The sequence below is a fragment of the Polypterus senegalus genome, chromosome 12 (assembly GCF_016835505.1).
Source record: "Polypterus senegalus isolate Bchr_013 chromosome 12, ASM1683550v1, whole genome shotgun sequence".
NCBI classification, from domain to species: domain Eukaryota; kingdom Metazoa; phylum Chordata; class Cladistia; order Polypteriformes; family Polypteridae; genus Polypterus; species Polypterus senegalus.
Genome location: NC_053165.1, coordinates 158,759,648 through 158,776,423, shown reverse-complemented (window position 1 = coordinate 158,776,423; position 16,776 = coordinate 158,759,648). Strand labels below are relative to the sequence as shown.

General features: G+C 47.1%; 1 protein-coding gene across 2 annotated transcripts in view; it reads left to right on the top strand.

The window, feature by feature from the left end:
- The window catches only part of il12rb2l (interleukin 12 receptor, beta 2a, like), a 60,066-nt gene that overhangs the window by 8,729 nt on the left and 34,561 nt on the right, over positions 1-16,776 (top strand). Inside the window, exons 3-7 of one of the 2 annotated variants that reach the window (XM_039770478.1) lie at positions 1,654-1,786; positions 8,362-8,437; positions 11,540-11,815; positions 11,930-12,038; positions 15,989-16,146. In XM_039770478.1, coding sequence (XP_039626412.1) covers positions 8,383-8,437; positions 11,540-11,815; positions 11,930-12,038; positions 15,989-16,146 — 598 coding nt within the window. In that variant the 5' untranslated portion in view covers positions 1,654-1,786; positions 8,362-8,382. Of the gene's footprint in view, positions 1-1,653; positions 1,787-8,361; positions 8,438-11,539; positions 11,816-11,929; positions 12,039-15,988; positions 16,147-16,776 lie in introns of those variants that run through there. The other variant, XM_039770479.1, reaches the window with a different exon arrangement.

Genomic DNA, 16,776 nt, shown 5'->3' with positions numbered 1-16,776 from the left:
ATCCATACAGGCGGCACATCGGCGCTGCTGCCTCACAGTATGGAGACCCGGGTTCACTTCCCGGGTCCTCCCTCTGTAAAGTCTGCATGTTCTCCCCGTACCTGCGTGGGTTTCCTCCCACAGTTCAAAGACATGCAGGTTAGGATCCTAAATTGTCCCTAGTGTGGGTGTGTGTGCCCTGCGGTGGCCTGGCGCCCTGCCCAGGGATTTGTTCCTGCCCTGTGTTGGCTGGGATTGGCTCCAGCAGACCGCCGTGACCCTGCGTTAGGATATAGCGGGTTGGAGAGAATGACTGACTGACTGCTTAATCCATGTCAGAGTTGGGTAAGTTGGCAACTTTAGGGCACCAAGGCCGGAAGCAGCTCTGGAAAAGGAATGCCAGCCCATTGTAAGGCGTACTTAAGTCCTTTTACATTCCAGGATATTTCCAGTGATTTTTTTTTTTTTGTTTAGTGGCAGGCCTCATTTACATAATCTTGGCGAGTCACAGTCAGTCGTGGGGTTCCCTCGTTGTCCAGCAGTCCAAACATTCTGCAGCCCACCCTGATCAGATTGTGTCGTTAAGTCGCTGGAGCCGTTTGCGTAGGCGAGAGTTGAGAACCACTGAGGCGCTCAGCCAGAAGGCCAGCGGGCAGGTAATGCAGCGATTGTTACGAGTTGTGAACTGTGAGAATTTTTCTATCCTCTCTCTTAAAAGATTTATTAGTATCCACATTCTGTGTGCTTCCCTCGCAGTTACTTGGTTCCAGAATGTATTATTCACAGTACTGCGCCATTATTTTGCTTGGCATTTGGGTGGTGCCATGTTATTATTCCGCTGCCAGTTGCCATGGAAGTGGCGTAGGATATCACTGCGGCACGCGTCACCAGCATGACCCTTTAAATTCTCCACAAAGCGTCTTTCGGTATCCGTGATTTGGATAAAACCTCTCAAAAGGCTGAAACGCGTTTGCCTTTTCGACTTTCTGGTTTTCGATTCTAAAGTTTCTGTCTTCATGATTTCTGGTTCACGATTAGCGTTTGGTCTATTAGGTTTAGTCTAAACGGTTTGGATTCATTTTTAGTCGCTAAACGTTTTAGTCTTCACGACTCTGGGCAGAATGACTATTCGTCTGTCTGATGTCACATTTTTTTTAAACCTGCTATGACAAAATGGGGGAAGAAAAAGAAAATAAAATGGCTGAGATTGCCGGGGAAGACGCCATACCGGCACTGTCAGCTGACGAGCTCACGATGCTTGAGAAATGTGACGCGCTTCTGGAAAGTCGCAAAGGAGTTGTGTAGTTGGACATCCACTGAGAGTTCTAGTCGTGTGTGTCGACCCGCTCCGGCGATGAGACCCCCAGCCGCCGTCATCAAGTCCACTCACACACAGAGTCGAAGTCGTGTAGCGTGACGTCGGCTTTACTCGCACCCTTTAGGGTCACCGTTTACACCAAGGTGCTCCCTTGTTTTTGAGATGTGCGAGAAAAGGCCAAGAAAAGATGGCGGGAGAGAACGTGCAAAACCCAGGCTGGGACCGGACCCCGGCCTCAAGAAACCGTGACGCAGCCGGGCTCAGTGCTCGGCCATCTTGTTGATCTGTCATCAGTGAGCATTTTACCAAATACTTGGTGATGATTATTCTTTATTTATTTTTATTTTTTCCTGTAGTGGGTTGAATGGGCAAATAAAGCCTGAAGTGAGGTTCCCGGAGTGCTACACATTAATCCAGCTTTGATTATCTCCAAAATATTTAAAGAACATAACCAACTGGACAAGCTTATGAAGGCTCAGATATTTTATAGTAAGTACCATTGGAGTCTTTTAAAGTCTCTTTTCTCACCTGCTGTGTCCATTTGAGTGTTGTGGCCGCCTTTCCGGGCTGTGATGGCTTTTCTGCAAGTTCCTGGCGGAGTGGGCCTCGGTCTGTGGGCGGAGTTTGCTTCAGCATGTGGGCGGAGTCGGTATCAGTCTGAGGGTGGAGTTGGCTTCAGTACGTGGGCAGGGTTTGCTACAACATGTGGGCGGTGTCTATTTTGGTCTGTGGGTGGAGTTTGCTTCAGTATGTGGGCAGAGTCAGTCTCGGTCTGTGGGTGGAATCAGTCTGTCTGTGAGCGGAGTCAGCCTCAGTCTGAGGGCTAGTGGAATCGGCGTCGGACTATGGGTGGGCATAGCTGGTATTGGTCTGTGGGCAGGCACAGCTGGTAGTACAGAAGACCACCATATCACACTGTTATGCTTTAAGGGAAAATGAGCATTTTTTTATTGTTAATGGGTATCAATGTTGTGCCCTTAAAAATGAGTAAAAACTACTTAGCAGAACACAATCGCATTTCTGTATCCTTATTTAAGTACGATAGTCCCTCTGTATCCATGGGGGATACATTCCATGCCTCCCTGTGGACGCGTGAAATCCGTGGAGAATGCCGAACTCCATGCACTGTGTTTATCTAAGGATGTCACTTTACCAGTGAATTGATGACTCCTTCTTGTTGTACATTCTGGCAATTCAGTGTGTCTCTCTCTTTCTCTTTCTCTCAGGCTCCACCCCTCCAGACAGCATCTCCCACCTCCCTCTTACTCTTTCTCTCAGGCTCCACCCCTCCAGACAGAATCTCTCTTTCCCTTCCTCACTCTCTCTTGCTCTCTCTTGGGCTCCGCCCCCTCCAAACAATGTGTGTGTGTCTCTCTCTTTCTCTTTCTCTCAGGCTCCACCCCTCCAGACAGTGCCACCATTCTTCCCTTAATCAGGCTCCGCCCTTCCAATACAGCTGATTGCTAGTAACCTATTCATATTTTCCAGGTAGCAGAGACCAGTGCAAGCTAAACAGAAATGGCAGTCTTGGTAGGGGTTGAGGGGTCAGTCGATTGAGTTAGCTTTCGACAAACCTGAATTTGAAGTCAAAAGCGCTTAATCATTGACCTGAAATTATTAAGAAGTGCGATTGTTGAATTCCTTTACAAGGCTGACTTGTATTTTTTTGTGGTAAAGCACAGATAGTCTTCCTCCTGTCTGGTCTTCAGTTGACTGTAACTGGCAGGTCCAGCTTGTGATGTGTCAGTATGGTGGTCAGTGAAGACAAACGAACACTCAGAGTGACTCTGTGAAAGTGTAAGTTGGTGGACGAAGACAAGAAAAATCAAGTCACCGAATATCCAGTTACATCAATCGTGAAGAGATGGAGAGGGTAAGGCAGAGGAGGAAATCTGCTATTGCAGAAGGAGACGAGTGAGGTTGGCCATCAAGAGACCTCTGAGAACTCTGAAGGAGTCGCAAGCTACAGTGGCAGAGATGGGAGGGACTGGGCAGACGACAACTGTGCCCGGTTGTCATGTTTACACATTACCACAAATGCCACATCCCCACCATGATGTAAGGTGGTGGCAGCATCAGTTTGTGGGGATGCTCTTCTGCAGCAGGCCCTGGAAGGCAGGTGAGGGTAAAATGAATGCAACAACATACAGAGAAGTCCTGGAGGAGAAGCTGATGGAGCCCGCAAGGACCAAGCAAGACCGAGCGCTGAAGCCAAAGCTCCACAGGAATGGAGGTCTCGGTGTGGCCGAGTCGGCGTCCAGAAGTCAGTCTAATGGAGAATTTGTGGTTGGACGAATAACGTAAAATAAGCAAACGTCACAGAAAATGAAAATAAGCATGGCTGTTTTTTTAGTTCTGCCTTAAGGCTTTTGTACATTTGTGCCGTAACTCTGAGAACACCAGCGACATCCTGGGGGGCTCCTGACATGATGTTCTTGGGTAGCCAGGGGGTTTTGTTTTCCCTTTGCCCGATCCCCACACTGCCCAGGCATACACCACCAGGGCATGCAAAGAAGAAATGTTCACTGGCGCCACTTTGATATGGCTACCTAACGTGAGAATCAATGAGTGGTCAGTGCTGGCAGCCCCCCTGAACCAGCTGCTGGCTAATTGTGGTCTTCCATGGCGTGGACTCTGATGAACCAGCAGCCGCCTTGCCCGTTTTACAGAAGCAATGCTATTTTTTGCCTTTGACCTTTAAGAAGCGTTACTCTCCTCCTCCTCCTCCTCTTCTCACTTGTTTTCTTGTTTTGCGTCGACCTCATTCTGAGATGAGAGCACACGATGTTCACCTCACCAGCCATGTTGTGCCTTCACACTTCTGCGGTGTGATATGCGGATGACTGACAACGGTCAACGTGTTCAAGACCGAGTTTTGTATGTTGATAAAGTGCCACCTCAAAACAAAACAAGATCACGGTGTTCAAAATGCTGGGGCCCAGTTTCTGCACGGCTTCCGTGTGCCCACCGGGGCTTTTATCTCAGGACTTGGGTTTGACCCCCACACCTCCGAGATGTGCAGGCTGGGCTGATTCTCTCTGTGGGCTTAACAGCCATTTTCTTGGTTCATTCCTGGGTGGCTCTGTCAAAGGGGCTGTCAGATCAGAAATTTTTATGCCCGTCTAAATGCCAACCATCTTCAGTCAGCTGTTATATCCACAAGAGGGGTGGTCACCATATTCTAATCTCCAGTCACAGGGTAACAGGTTGGGTTGGTTGCTGATCCCAAGTTAGCCTGATATGTGACAGTGTGTGTGAGAATGAATGTGCCATGAGAAAGACTGGCACCCCATCTGGGATTGGCACCCCATCCTTATGGAGCCTAAATTGGATCAAGTGGGTTCAGTAAACGTTACAACTGTGGTGACGAGGACAGGCCACTGTGTCCTACAAGGTCATCCATCTCTAGCTTTTAACGTTGCCCAGAAGTGAATATGTCACACCCAGTCCACGGGGGTCTTGAAGGCAGCCGCTGTACGCGTGATTTGCGCATCGCAGAGCGGCGGGGTGTGGGAATCAGCTTTGAGGTTTTGTGAGATTTACACATTGATGTCCTGTTGAAGACCGGGGTGGTGGCAGGTCACCCTTAGTGATTTCAGCGCATGTACACTTGATCACATTTCATCAAGGGGGGTTGGGGGGGTCCCCCTGATGAATACGCTTGATTGTTTTGTTGGGCAGGGTGGGTGACCACTTGGTGATTTTGGTATGCATGCACTGGACCATTTCATCGAGTGGGGATGGGGGCTCCCCTTGGTGATTTTGGAATGAATACATTTATTCATTTCATCGAGTTTGGGGAGGTTTGCGGTCCAGGGGTGGTCCCCTTGGTGATGTTGGTGCATGGGCACTCATTGAGTGGTGGTTGGGGTCCTCCCTGCTGATTTCAGCATGAATACACTCAATCATTTCATCCAGTTGGGTTGGTCCCCCTGGTGATTTTGGTGTGCACACACCTGATCATTTCTTTCAGTGGTCGTGGGGGTCCCCCCTGGTGATTTCATGCCACTTGTACTGTTCAGGTGAGGTGCCTCGAAAGCGATTTCATCATGAAGGGCGCTGTGTCACATAATGATGGACTAACAGACAGTGGGTAGCATGGTGGCTCAGTGGCTAGTGCCGCTGCCACAGGGATTCAGCATCATGTGTTCAGATCCCAAGGTCTGCCATCTTTGTATGTTCTTCCTGCATTTGTTTGTATTTCCTTCCTAAAGGCGTGAAGGTTTGGCTCTTTGAGGACTCCATAATGGCCTGGTGGGTAATGGACTCCATCCAGGGTTGCTCCTGCCATTATCCCAATGCTGTCATGACCATAAATTGGATCAAGCAGGTTAGAGAATGTGACATAATGCTGACACTACTTGTCACGACTTAGGGTGACCGACGTTTCTTGTCCCAGGGCAGCCCTTTTTATTGACCCCAACTTTCCTGTTCTGAACTTATTTTTAAAATATACAAACTTACCCGTATCTTAAGGGCAGGTCGTGTCACATGACGTGTCTATCGATTTTCGGACGAAGCCTTCATTTGCATAGTAGGAGGCGGTTGGCGGCGCAGTCCCGTCAGGGTCAGTCATGTGGTCTTGCATAGCGCATTCAGCAACTCACTCCGACAGAACCAGTTTGATGTTGTCCTTAGTCATGAGAGCTGAGAGCCAATGAGAGCTCAGAGAATAAGCGTCGCGGATTAAGAAACACGTTGGGGGTCTTTGAACTTCACAAACAGAAGAGAAGCTCGTCTGTCTGATGTCGTGTGTTTTATGTACCACGACAAAATTGGGGAGAGAAAGGTAACGAGATGGTGGCCGAACTCGCTGTTAAATGCTGACTCGTCGAACAGCACTGGCTCCATCAGGCTGCATGCAATTAACTGGCTGTCACAAAAGGGGTGAGCACAACTGTCCCTAAATTAGACATACCCGGCGATTTTTTTTCATCTGTATAATTGGACGTGGTCCGGCGACAAGATCGACGACTGCAGCTGATAAGTCCGACATACCCTATGACTAGAAGGTGTGTGATGTGACATCGGCTTTAGAGGTGACATTGCAGCAATGTGTGCCGACAGTGCGCTGGCTCTACATCAGTGCGCTGCCTTTCATCGCCAATCAGGTCAATCCAAATCAAAACGGACACGAGATCTGACCAATCGGATGTCCTGTGATTGTGAAGTGCATCCACTGTGCCGCCTACTTTAGCTGCTGCGACAGAATGGGGGCGCTCTTGAGCAGACCTCGCCCCTGGAATAACACCAAGGCAGTCCAGGCAGGTGTGAAGAAATATGAGGCACAGTAAAAGAACAAATTAAACACAACTCAAAAGATTCAATAAAATAACCAAGGCTCTGCCATTCTTGGCCTGCCCATAATCCTCTGACTCAGCTGAGCAGACCACGAGCGTCATGGCCAAATACGTAAGCAATAACCAAATTAAGTTATCTGTCCTCCTGCCTTTATCAAGCCCACTCACCTATCGTCCCTTGTCCTCATTTTCATCCTGCAAGCCTTCGCCTGAATTTCTTGGCTGACTCAGGAGGCGGAGCTTGCCATTAGACCACCACAGCGCCACGCGATCAAACTCGTGTTTAGCGGCCTTTGCATCACACGTCCGTGAAGTTACGCCATACGTTCCGGTCATTTGCATCTTTCTCAACACGCCCACTTTGAAGGTGTACCTTGCGCTTTGTTCTCCTTACACGGTGGTTAAGAGTAGATTTGTAGGAGGAGTTATCAGACAGACGGGTGGCACTGCAGGCTTCTCAGATTTTCCACTGCGTACACCACATGATGTAAACGTGCAATTCGATTGGCTTCTGAGGTCTGCCACTCCTGCCTATCGGGACACATTTCCATGGCCCCTCTTTTCTCTCAAAGACTACAGTTCCCAAAAGCCTCTGCTGGACTTTTATATCTGCTGTCGCTGCTGCTGACCACTAGTGGCCTGGGGTGGTATTGACCCCATTGAGCCCAACCCCCTGGAAAAAAATTCTCTGTCAGCGTGGCAGGATGTGAGGTGCCTTGCCATTCCCTCCATCTTCCTGCTTACACCGTGTACGATGGCATCAGGTGACAAATAGGGGTGGCTGACGGAGGAGGAATGGCGCAGCACCTCCAGCAAAGTAAGGTCTGTTTCAAAGTGTGCCTTCTGATTGGTCAGTGACCCTGCCTCTTAGTGTTTGGGGTTAGTTTTCTCAGTCCTACGAGGTGGTCTGCTTCCTCTTTTTGGCTTTTGGACGTGTTTTGTGTGCCGTGCATTAATAACAAGTCCCATACGACTTGATCTTACTCCTTCTTCTGTGGACTCGTTGTACTTGATGTGTGAGCAGTGGGTGAAGAACGTGGCGCCACTTTATAAGGCTGATGTTACAGCAGGTAGTTAAAAAATAAGATGTCACAACAATTGCAAACCACCCAACCTGACATCACCGCCTCATAACTTTAGCCTCAAACACACCTGTCCGCAGTGCCTCCCACCCAGTGCCTGTCCCAGTCTCATACTGGTTCAGGGGGAATGGAAAAAGCGGGTTTATTAAACGGGTGGCGTGATGGATGGCAGGAATCACCCACAGAGCTCAATAGACAGTCGGCGGCTCGCTGCGTAGCACTGAGCAGATCGCTTAACCCGCCTGCCCTCGGCCGTAAATGGAAACAAGTGGGCTGAACCCTCGTCCTCAGGCGAGTGTAAAATAATAAAAAAACACCTGATGCCACAAACGTCAAGGGCACTGCATCGAGACCCCCAAGTCAACAGCAGTGGCTCGGGTTCAAACACAAGTGCACATCCTCACGTGGCGAGTGATCAATGAGCGATCAATTCACCGGCATGAGAAAAGCAGAAAGGCGTTGTGGTCGCTACTCTTCACGTGTGGCGCAGAGCGGCGTCTTCTCACTGGCACTGGACATGGCGCTCCACTTTCACAAGCACCGAGGGCCCCGCTTCCAGGAAGGAAGTGCAACGTGACTTGTTTGAAGAGTGCGGTTACTTTGTTCACATCGGTGCACTTTCTGGTAGCGCAGTTGGCCTCCTGGTGTTCGCTCACCACACTTCTCTTTCGTCTCCCTTCAGCTTCAGCCTTGGAGGCGCAGGATGATTGTCCCGTACTTGGCCGTCGTTCTTGTGGGCATCGCTGTGGCCACGGAAGGTAAGAATTGGTCTTGTTCCTCTTATTTTACAGATTGACTTTCGACCACCTTAATTCCTTGAGCTACCTGCCTCTGTGGCTTGCAGATAAAATGTACGTGATGCTTCACCGTTGAGTCATGTCTGTTGTGTAGTGCCCTCTCGATCCATCTGTCTGTTAGGTAGAGCCTTTACCTGTCTACTAGATACGCAAGTGCCCTCTTGTCTACCAGTTAGATGGGACCTTTCCTATTCAGATCTTAGAGCATCTTTTCACACCTGTCTATGTATGTTTGTATGTATCTATATGTGTACATATCTGTTTATTATTTAATGCCCAACCTGTCTGTTATATAGTGCCTTTCCTATCAGACCACCTGCTTAGCTATTCTGTGTTGCTTTTGTTATCTGTCACTGTACATTGTGCTTTTTCTAGCTAGATAATGTAGCACCTTTCCTCCATTATATAGTGCCTTTTACATCTATGTGTATGTGTATATATCTCTATTATATAGAGATCTGCCTATTATATAGTGCCTTTTACAGCTATCCAACTATTAAGTAGAGCCTTTCTTGTCTACCAGTTATATAGGACTTCCTATCCAGATCATATAGCACCTTTTCTGTGTTTTATAGTGCCTTTCACATCTGTCTATGTATGTTTGTTTGTATCTATATCTGAATATATCTGTTTATTATTTAATGCCTAACTTGTCTGTTATATAGTGACTTCCCTATCTATCAGTTTTTATATAATGCTTTCCTTGTCTGGCTAATATAGCATCTTTCCTGTCTATAACAGTCTTGTACCTTTACTAACCTAATAATTATCTAACCTGTCTGTCTATGTTTGTGTCTAGTTACCTCTTATATAGTGCCTTTCCTGTCCGACTATCTGTTTATCTATTCTGTGTTGCCTTTGTTATCTGTCACTGTACATTGGGCTTTTCCTAGCTAGATAATGTAGCAAGTTTTCTCCATTATATAATGCTTTTCACATTATGTGTGTGTGTGTGTGTATGTATATATATTAATTATGTAGTGATCTGCCTATTATATAGTGCCTTTTACATCTATGTATATGTATATACAAGTGGTACTGCAGTATACGTCCTTAATCCGTTCCAGACCCTTTGACTTATACCAAACAGGACGTATACCAAACAAATTTTTCCCATAAGAAATAATGGAAAAATGATTAATCCGTTCCATTGAAAAAAAAATCCTATTGCATTGGCATATTATACATTGATGGGGTTGTATAAAATAATTTAAACACTGCTTAATACTAAAATACATAAATACAAAAGCAATTAGATGAAATAAATGAAAATTTTACCTCACTTTACTTTTTAATAACATCTTTTTTTTTCACAATCATAGATACCGTCGTTCTCGGCAAACGATATGCAACAGCCATGTCCCGGATACGCATGCCATCTTCATACTTTTCAACAATCAATTCAAATTTACATGAAAAAAACACAAAATCACGTTGTGACGATGCAGGTTTGCTGTATGCTGCCATCTGCTGCCGGGGAGCCCTTGAACCCTACACCGTCGGTAATGTGCCTCACTGCTAACCTCATTGGTAAAGCAAGGGGATGGTGAAAAAGTGCAAAGTGCTTTTATTAAAACAACTAACAAAACGAGGTGTTCAAATTAAAGTGCAGTCTCCAAAGTTCCAATAAATAATCCATAAAATCAGAAGTGAAACGTGGAGGTTAAAAACAATAGAAAAAAGTCTTCTTAAAAACAGCGAAGTTAAAATAGAGCAGGAAGCATTGTTTAAAAATAAAAAATAAAAAAAAAACAAGAAGAAGCCCGGTGCCTTTTTACCTGGCGGCTCCCCTGCTTCCCAAAAGAGGAGTCGCTCTACTTGCAGCTGACGTTAACTCCGCCTACTCACTCACTCACTCGCTCTCTCTATCTCTCTCTCTCTCACTCACTCGCTCTCTCTCTCTCTATCTCTCTCTCACTCACTGACTCACTCACTCGCTCTCTCTCTCTCTCTCTCTCTCTCTCTCTCCTCTCTCTCTCTCTCTCTCTCTCTCTCAATCACTCACTGACTCACTCACTCGCTCTCTCTCTCTCTCTCAATCACTCACTCACTCACTCTCTCACTCTCAATCACTCACTGTCTCTCTCTCTCTCTCTCTCTCTCTCTCTCACTCACTCTCTCTCTCTCTCTCTCTCAATCACTCACTGACTCACTCACTCACTCTCTCTCTCTCTCTATCTCTCTCTCTCTCACTCCTCTCTCACTCACTCTCTCTCTCTCTCTCTCTCTCTCACTCACTCACTCACTCTCTCTCTCTCTCTCTCTCAATCACTCACTGACTCACTCACTCGCTCTCTCTCTCTCTCTCTCTCACTCACTCACTCACTCGCTCTCTCTCTCTCTCTTCAATCACTCACTGACTCACTCACTCGCTCTCTCTCTCTCTCTCTCTCTCTCACTCACCACTCACCTCTCTCTCTCTCTCTCTCTCTTTCTCTCTCACTCTCTCTCTCTCTCTCTCTCTCTCTCTCACTACTCACTCACTCTCTCTCTCTCTCTCTCTCTCTCTCTCTCTCTCTCTCTCTCTCTCTCTCACTCACTCGCTCTCTCTCTCTCTCTCTCTCTCTCTCTCTCTCTCTCTCTCTCTCTCTCTCTCTCTCTCTCTCTCTCTCTCTCTCTCTCTCTCTCTCTCTCACTCAACCTCCCGTCCGTTCTTTTTTACTCCCCTTCTAGCTGACTGGCACTTCTGTTTATCAAGATAAGCAGCCCCAGGAACTAATCATGAATGCGGACGGTCCCTCACAAGTGCACTTTGGTGAGAAACACCCAAATCGCTAATCGCCCTGACAACCTTCAGCCACATAACCGCCACGCCCCCTCACAAAGCTGCGAGCGCGGTGATTATTTATTTTAAAGCTGGACTTTGACAGGAGCTGTGGACCTGCTGTATCACACACGTGAAAGTTCACACAGAGTTATAGAGCGGGTTGTTCACTGAATGCTAGAAACTGGCGCACTAACGCTCGTGGGCAGTATGTACTGTAGTTCTTGGTGGTCTCTGGTGATTAGCAGTGGCGTCCCCCTGTGCCAATACAGACGACCTTCTCACCTTCTCACCCTCAGCGTCTTCTGTATCCATCCAGTGTCTTTGGCAGCTCTCCTTCCAGATGGGCAGGACCATAAACCGCACCTGTGCCATGTCCACTCCGCTGCCCCCCGGCTGCACTGAAGCGTCTCTGCAACTCCATGCTGGTTCCTCCAGCGTCACCACGGACTTCACTCGAGAGAAGAGCAGCATCTCCTTCACTAGGCCTTCACTGCTTCAAGTCTTGGGCTGTGTGATGATCTGCCATGGACTGACTTCTCGGCCCCATTGTGACGTTACTGTCACCCGGCGCTGTGAGTGGCCACTTTATTAATCCTGTAGTCTTACAGAGCGGGAAGAAGCCCGTCTTGTCCATCTGTTCATTAGCTTTTCATGTCGTCAGCCTCTGCCTCTCGTCTTGATTGCAGATTCGGTGTCAAATCTTCGGTGTTTCTTCACGAAGGAGCTTCAGTGCTCTTGGGAGTACAGCCCTGGCACGCCAGACGATACCAACTTTACATTTCACCTTAACAGCAGGTAAGTTGAGCGAGGAGCCGTGGGTGGGGAGCGGGTGGTAATGTCTGCGCTCTGAGAACTGGGACCTGTGTGGGAGAATGACAGGACTGCCACAAGTCCACATAAGGCGCCCGTCACTCTTTATACATTTTCTGTGGCCCCCTTGTGCTTAAAGTCATTTAGGAGATTAGAAAGATGAGACGAGGCCATTCCGCCCACCCAAGGTTGCCAGTCCTGCCCACTTGATTTCTCCAAAATGACATCAAGTTGAGTTCTGAAGGTCCCTAAAGTCCTCCTGTCCACCACACTGCTTGGTCACTTACTCCGCGTGTCTGTGAAGAAGAACTTCCTAACGTTTGTGTGAAATTTCCCCATCACAAGTTTCCAGCCATGTCCCCGTGTTCTTGATGAACTCGTTTTAAAGTCACCGTCTCGATTCCCTTCATCATTTTAAACGCTTCAGTCAGGTCTCCTCTTCATCACTTTAAATCAGTGATTTTTAACCTTTTTTTGAGTCACGGACCCCTTTAAGAATGTGATGGAAGCTATGGACCTCCTGCCCCAGAAATATTCACATAAACACAACTTTGCATGCAATTAATATAATGTACTTTATTTATCGAGACTGATTGTCTCATACAGTACATATATGACAACACAAAGTATTATTAATCTTTAAACAATCTTAAAAAAACACATAATTATGAACTACAATCCTCTTATTGTAGTGCAAATTAAAACAGATCATCTACTACTATTACTGCATCTACTCTAAATCAACAGTACCGGGTGGTGTGGAGAATATAAATGTTAATATTTATCTGACCCTCGCAGACCCCCCTGAAACCCATCCATGGACACCCTAAGGGACCCCACAGACCTCAGGTTAAGAACCCCCTGCTTTAAAGGCTCAGCTCTTTTATTCTTTCCTCATAACTCATCCCCTACACTCCTGGACTCAGCCGAGTTGCTCTTCACTGGACTTTCTCTTGTGCTGTTATGTCCTTTTTGTAGCCTGGAGACCAAAACTGCACCCAGGACTCCAGATGAGGCCTCACCAGTGTGTTATAAAGCGTTAATAGGACTTGTAGTCCACACATCAGGTCTCCTCTTCATCTCCTTTTGCTTAAACTGAGAAGGTTCAGCTCTTCTGATCTTTCCTCACAATTCGTCAGACCCTCCATTTTGTATTCAGACCTCACATTTTTCCTTCCTACGTGTTGTACTTTACATTTACTGACAGTCAGTTTCATCCCCTGTAGCCCTGAATCGGCCTTGTCGCTCTTCTCTGGACCTTCTCTTGTGCTGTTATGTCCTTTTTGTAGGCTGGACACCAAAACTGCACCCAGGACTCCAGATGAGGCCTCACCAGTGTGTTATAAAGCACACATTGGACTTGTAGTCCACACATCAGGTCTCCTCTTCATCTCCTTTTGCTTAAACTGAGAAGGTTCAGCTCTTCTGATCTTTCCTCACAACTCACCAGACCCCCATTGTGTTTTCAGACCCTCACATTTTGACTTCCTACGTGTCATACTTTACATTTACTGACATTCAATTTCATCCCCTGTAGCCCTGAATCAGCCTAGTCGCTCTTCTCCGGACCTTCTCTTGTCCTGTTATGTCCTTTTTGTTGACTGGAGACCAAAACTGCACACAGGACTCCAGATGAGGCCTAACCAGTGTGTTATAAAGCCTGAGCAGAACCTCCTGTGACTTGTACTCCACACATCAAGGCGCTATATAACCTGACATTCTGTTAGCCTTCTTAATGGCTTCTGAACACTGTTGGGAAGTCGATAGCTTAGAGTCCACTACAACTTCTAAATCCTTCTGATAAGATGGACTCTCGATTTTCAGACCTCTCATTGTGTTCTAACCTCACATTTTCACTTCCTACATTTCATACTTTACATTTACTGACATTAAATTTCATCTGCCACTAATCTGCCCTGGCCTGTCTGGTGTCTAAGTCCCTCTGTGATGATATAACGGATTCCAAACTATCTGCCAATCCACCTATCTTGGTATCATCTGCAAACTTCACCAGCTTGTTAGTTCTATTCCTGTCTAAATCATTTCTATATATCTCTAAAGAAGCATCTGCACACTGTCTAGCTGCTGATCATGTCGAGTCCTCTATGACTCCTAAGTCCTTCTCATAAGGCGTACTTTCAATTTTCATAAGCTTACATTTTGACTTCCTACGTGCCGTACTTTATATTTGCTGGCATTCAGTTTCATCCCCCTGTAGCCCTGAATCGGCCTCGTCGCTCTTCTCAGGACTTTCTCTTGTGCTATTACGTCCTTTTTGGAGACCAAACCTGCACCCAGGACTCCAGATGAGGCCTCACCAGTGTGTTATAAAGCCTGAGCAGAACCTCCTGTGACTTGTACTCCACACATCAAGGCGCTATATAACCTGACACTCTGTTTGCCTTCTTAATGGCCTCTGAACACTCTCTGGCAGTTGATTGTGAACGGTGTGCTAGTCTACCATCAAACCTGCTCCCTGGCACTGGGGGTTCTCATGAAGTGCAAACGTGAATTTCAGCCGAGTTCCTTTGCAGCCTCTGTTGATTTTCATAAAGCGTTTGACTCGGTTGAAGAGTTGTCACCACAATTGATTAAAGTTTCTTTCCTCTCCTTCCACTTTCATCCTCTGCCTTTCAAGGCCAAATAAGACGAGATCGGTCCCATAAATGGTGGTCCCGGGACTACTTCCGATGTCACAACATAGCCTGATGAAAGCACTTCTGGGTCATGCAGCATTTTTTCTCCCAAAGTAGGAAGACCTTCTCCCTGCAGCGCCCTCTGGCAGTACCTAGGGATCCCGAATGGGATGCCCTTCCAAACTCAGGGTTCCATACAACCCTGTGGGAGTTCAAACTGGGACCATACCAGAGTGGCAGTGTCACCCTTCTCCCCGGGGGAGATAAACTGTCCCTGATAACCAGCCAACCCCTGTCCGTCCATTATATATTTGCCTCAACTGGGACAGGAACCTTCAGCCAGCCCACTTATGTAGTCCATCCATTATGGCCCCTCAGCTGGGTAAGCCTTCACACTCCATCCCATTTGTTTTCGAACATTTACAATGGCTGCCTTAAGACTTCAGTAATGCTCCTCTGTGGCAGTACAAAGGTGCGTTAAAATAACTTGTGCGGCACTTTAATACGGTGGGCTGCCTTTAGGCTACAGTAATAAACATCCTTCCATCTTCTAAGCCTACTTTATCCTGAGCAGGGCTTTGGTGTAGCAAGCACAGGGCACAAGGCAGGAGCAATCCCAGCACAGAGTGAACACACACACACACTGACACACACAAACACACACACACTAGGGGGGCCAGGGTAGCGTCACCAACCCACCAAAAGTAAAAACGAGGTGGCAGTAGTGAACCTTAGTGGTGTGTCGCTACTAAAAGTGTCACAAACCCTGTGACGGAACGACAGTGGCATGCTGCTCTTATGCTGCACTCCGTTTGAAGTCCCATTTTTTTGAATTCCCAGTTGGAATTTTAAACTGGAAGCCGACCCCACCGCCAAGAAACTCTGGGTTGGTCTGTCAAGTGTGAGTTTATGTGACTTCAGATCATGACGCCAATCCAAAATGGATTGTGAACGCTGTCACGTGATGGAGTTTCTTAGCGCTTCTGTCCGTTCGTGTCCCATTAAATCAGTCCGCACACACCGAGCTGTCCGACGTCCATCCGTGGACATGTTGCTACGGTGTTTGGGATACACACAATACTGTGGAATGCGTCGCTACCAGCAGCTATTTATTCCAAAGGATCAAACACGACTAACGGTTTTCCTGGACGTGTCCGTATTGATTTTTCCGGATCTTTTCCTGGGTGTGACGCAATTCCCAGCTCCAACATCTGACTTCCAAGGTCCCTGGAAGGCAGCATTTGGCCACAGTAGTGAAACTGAACTCCTGTCTTTGTGTGTTTCTGTCTTCTTTTCCAGATACGAGTGGTCCCTGAATATAACTGCACGGAATACCAGCGTCACGGTCCAGCGATTCCATTACATTATTTACCACAATGTGCAAGTCTGGCTCAGCACCTCAGATGCTGCAGAAGAGTACAGTTCAGAAATATTCAGCTTCGACACTTCAAGAATCGGTACCTAATAGCGACCCATTCACCTTTGTTCTGTTTGATGCTGGTTTTTATGATTTTCTTCCTGCCCGCCTGCTGAATTCATGTTTATGGAAAGTGTGTCCTTCACAGGCCATGTCGGTGGTCTCATAGCGAAGTCGCTTAGCACCATAGATGGATGTCCTGTTATACAATACAATTTATTTTTGTATAGCCCAAAATCACACAAGAAGTGCCACGATGAGCTTTAACAGTCCCTGCCTAATGACAGCCCCCTAGCCTTGACTCTCTAAGAAGGAACGGGAACAACTCCCAAAAAAAACACCCTTGTAGGGAAAAAATGGAAGAAACCTTGGGAAAGGCAATTCAAAGAGAGACCCCTTTCTAGGTGGGTTGGGCGTGCAGTGCCTGTCAAAAAGAAGGGGGTCAATACAATACAATGCACAGAACAGAACAAATCCTCAATACAGAATTTAACAGTAGATGATATCCCATAATATGATTTGGATTTGTTTAGAGTCCTGGAGAACTCGGCCATCAAGCTGCCTCCCCCATTTGGCCATTCTACAGCTGAAATAGTGCTAATCCCATGAAAGGACCCCTCTACCCCACGATTCCTGCAATCCTCCATCAGGGATGGCTTTACCTTAGGCG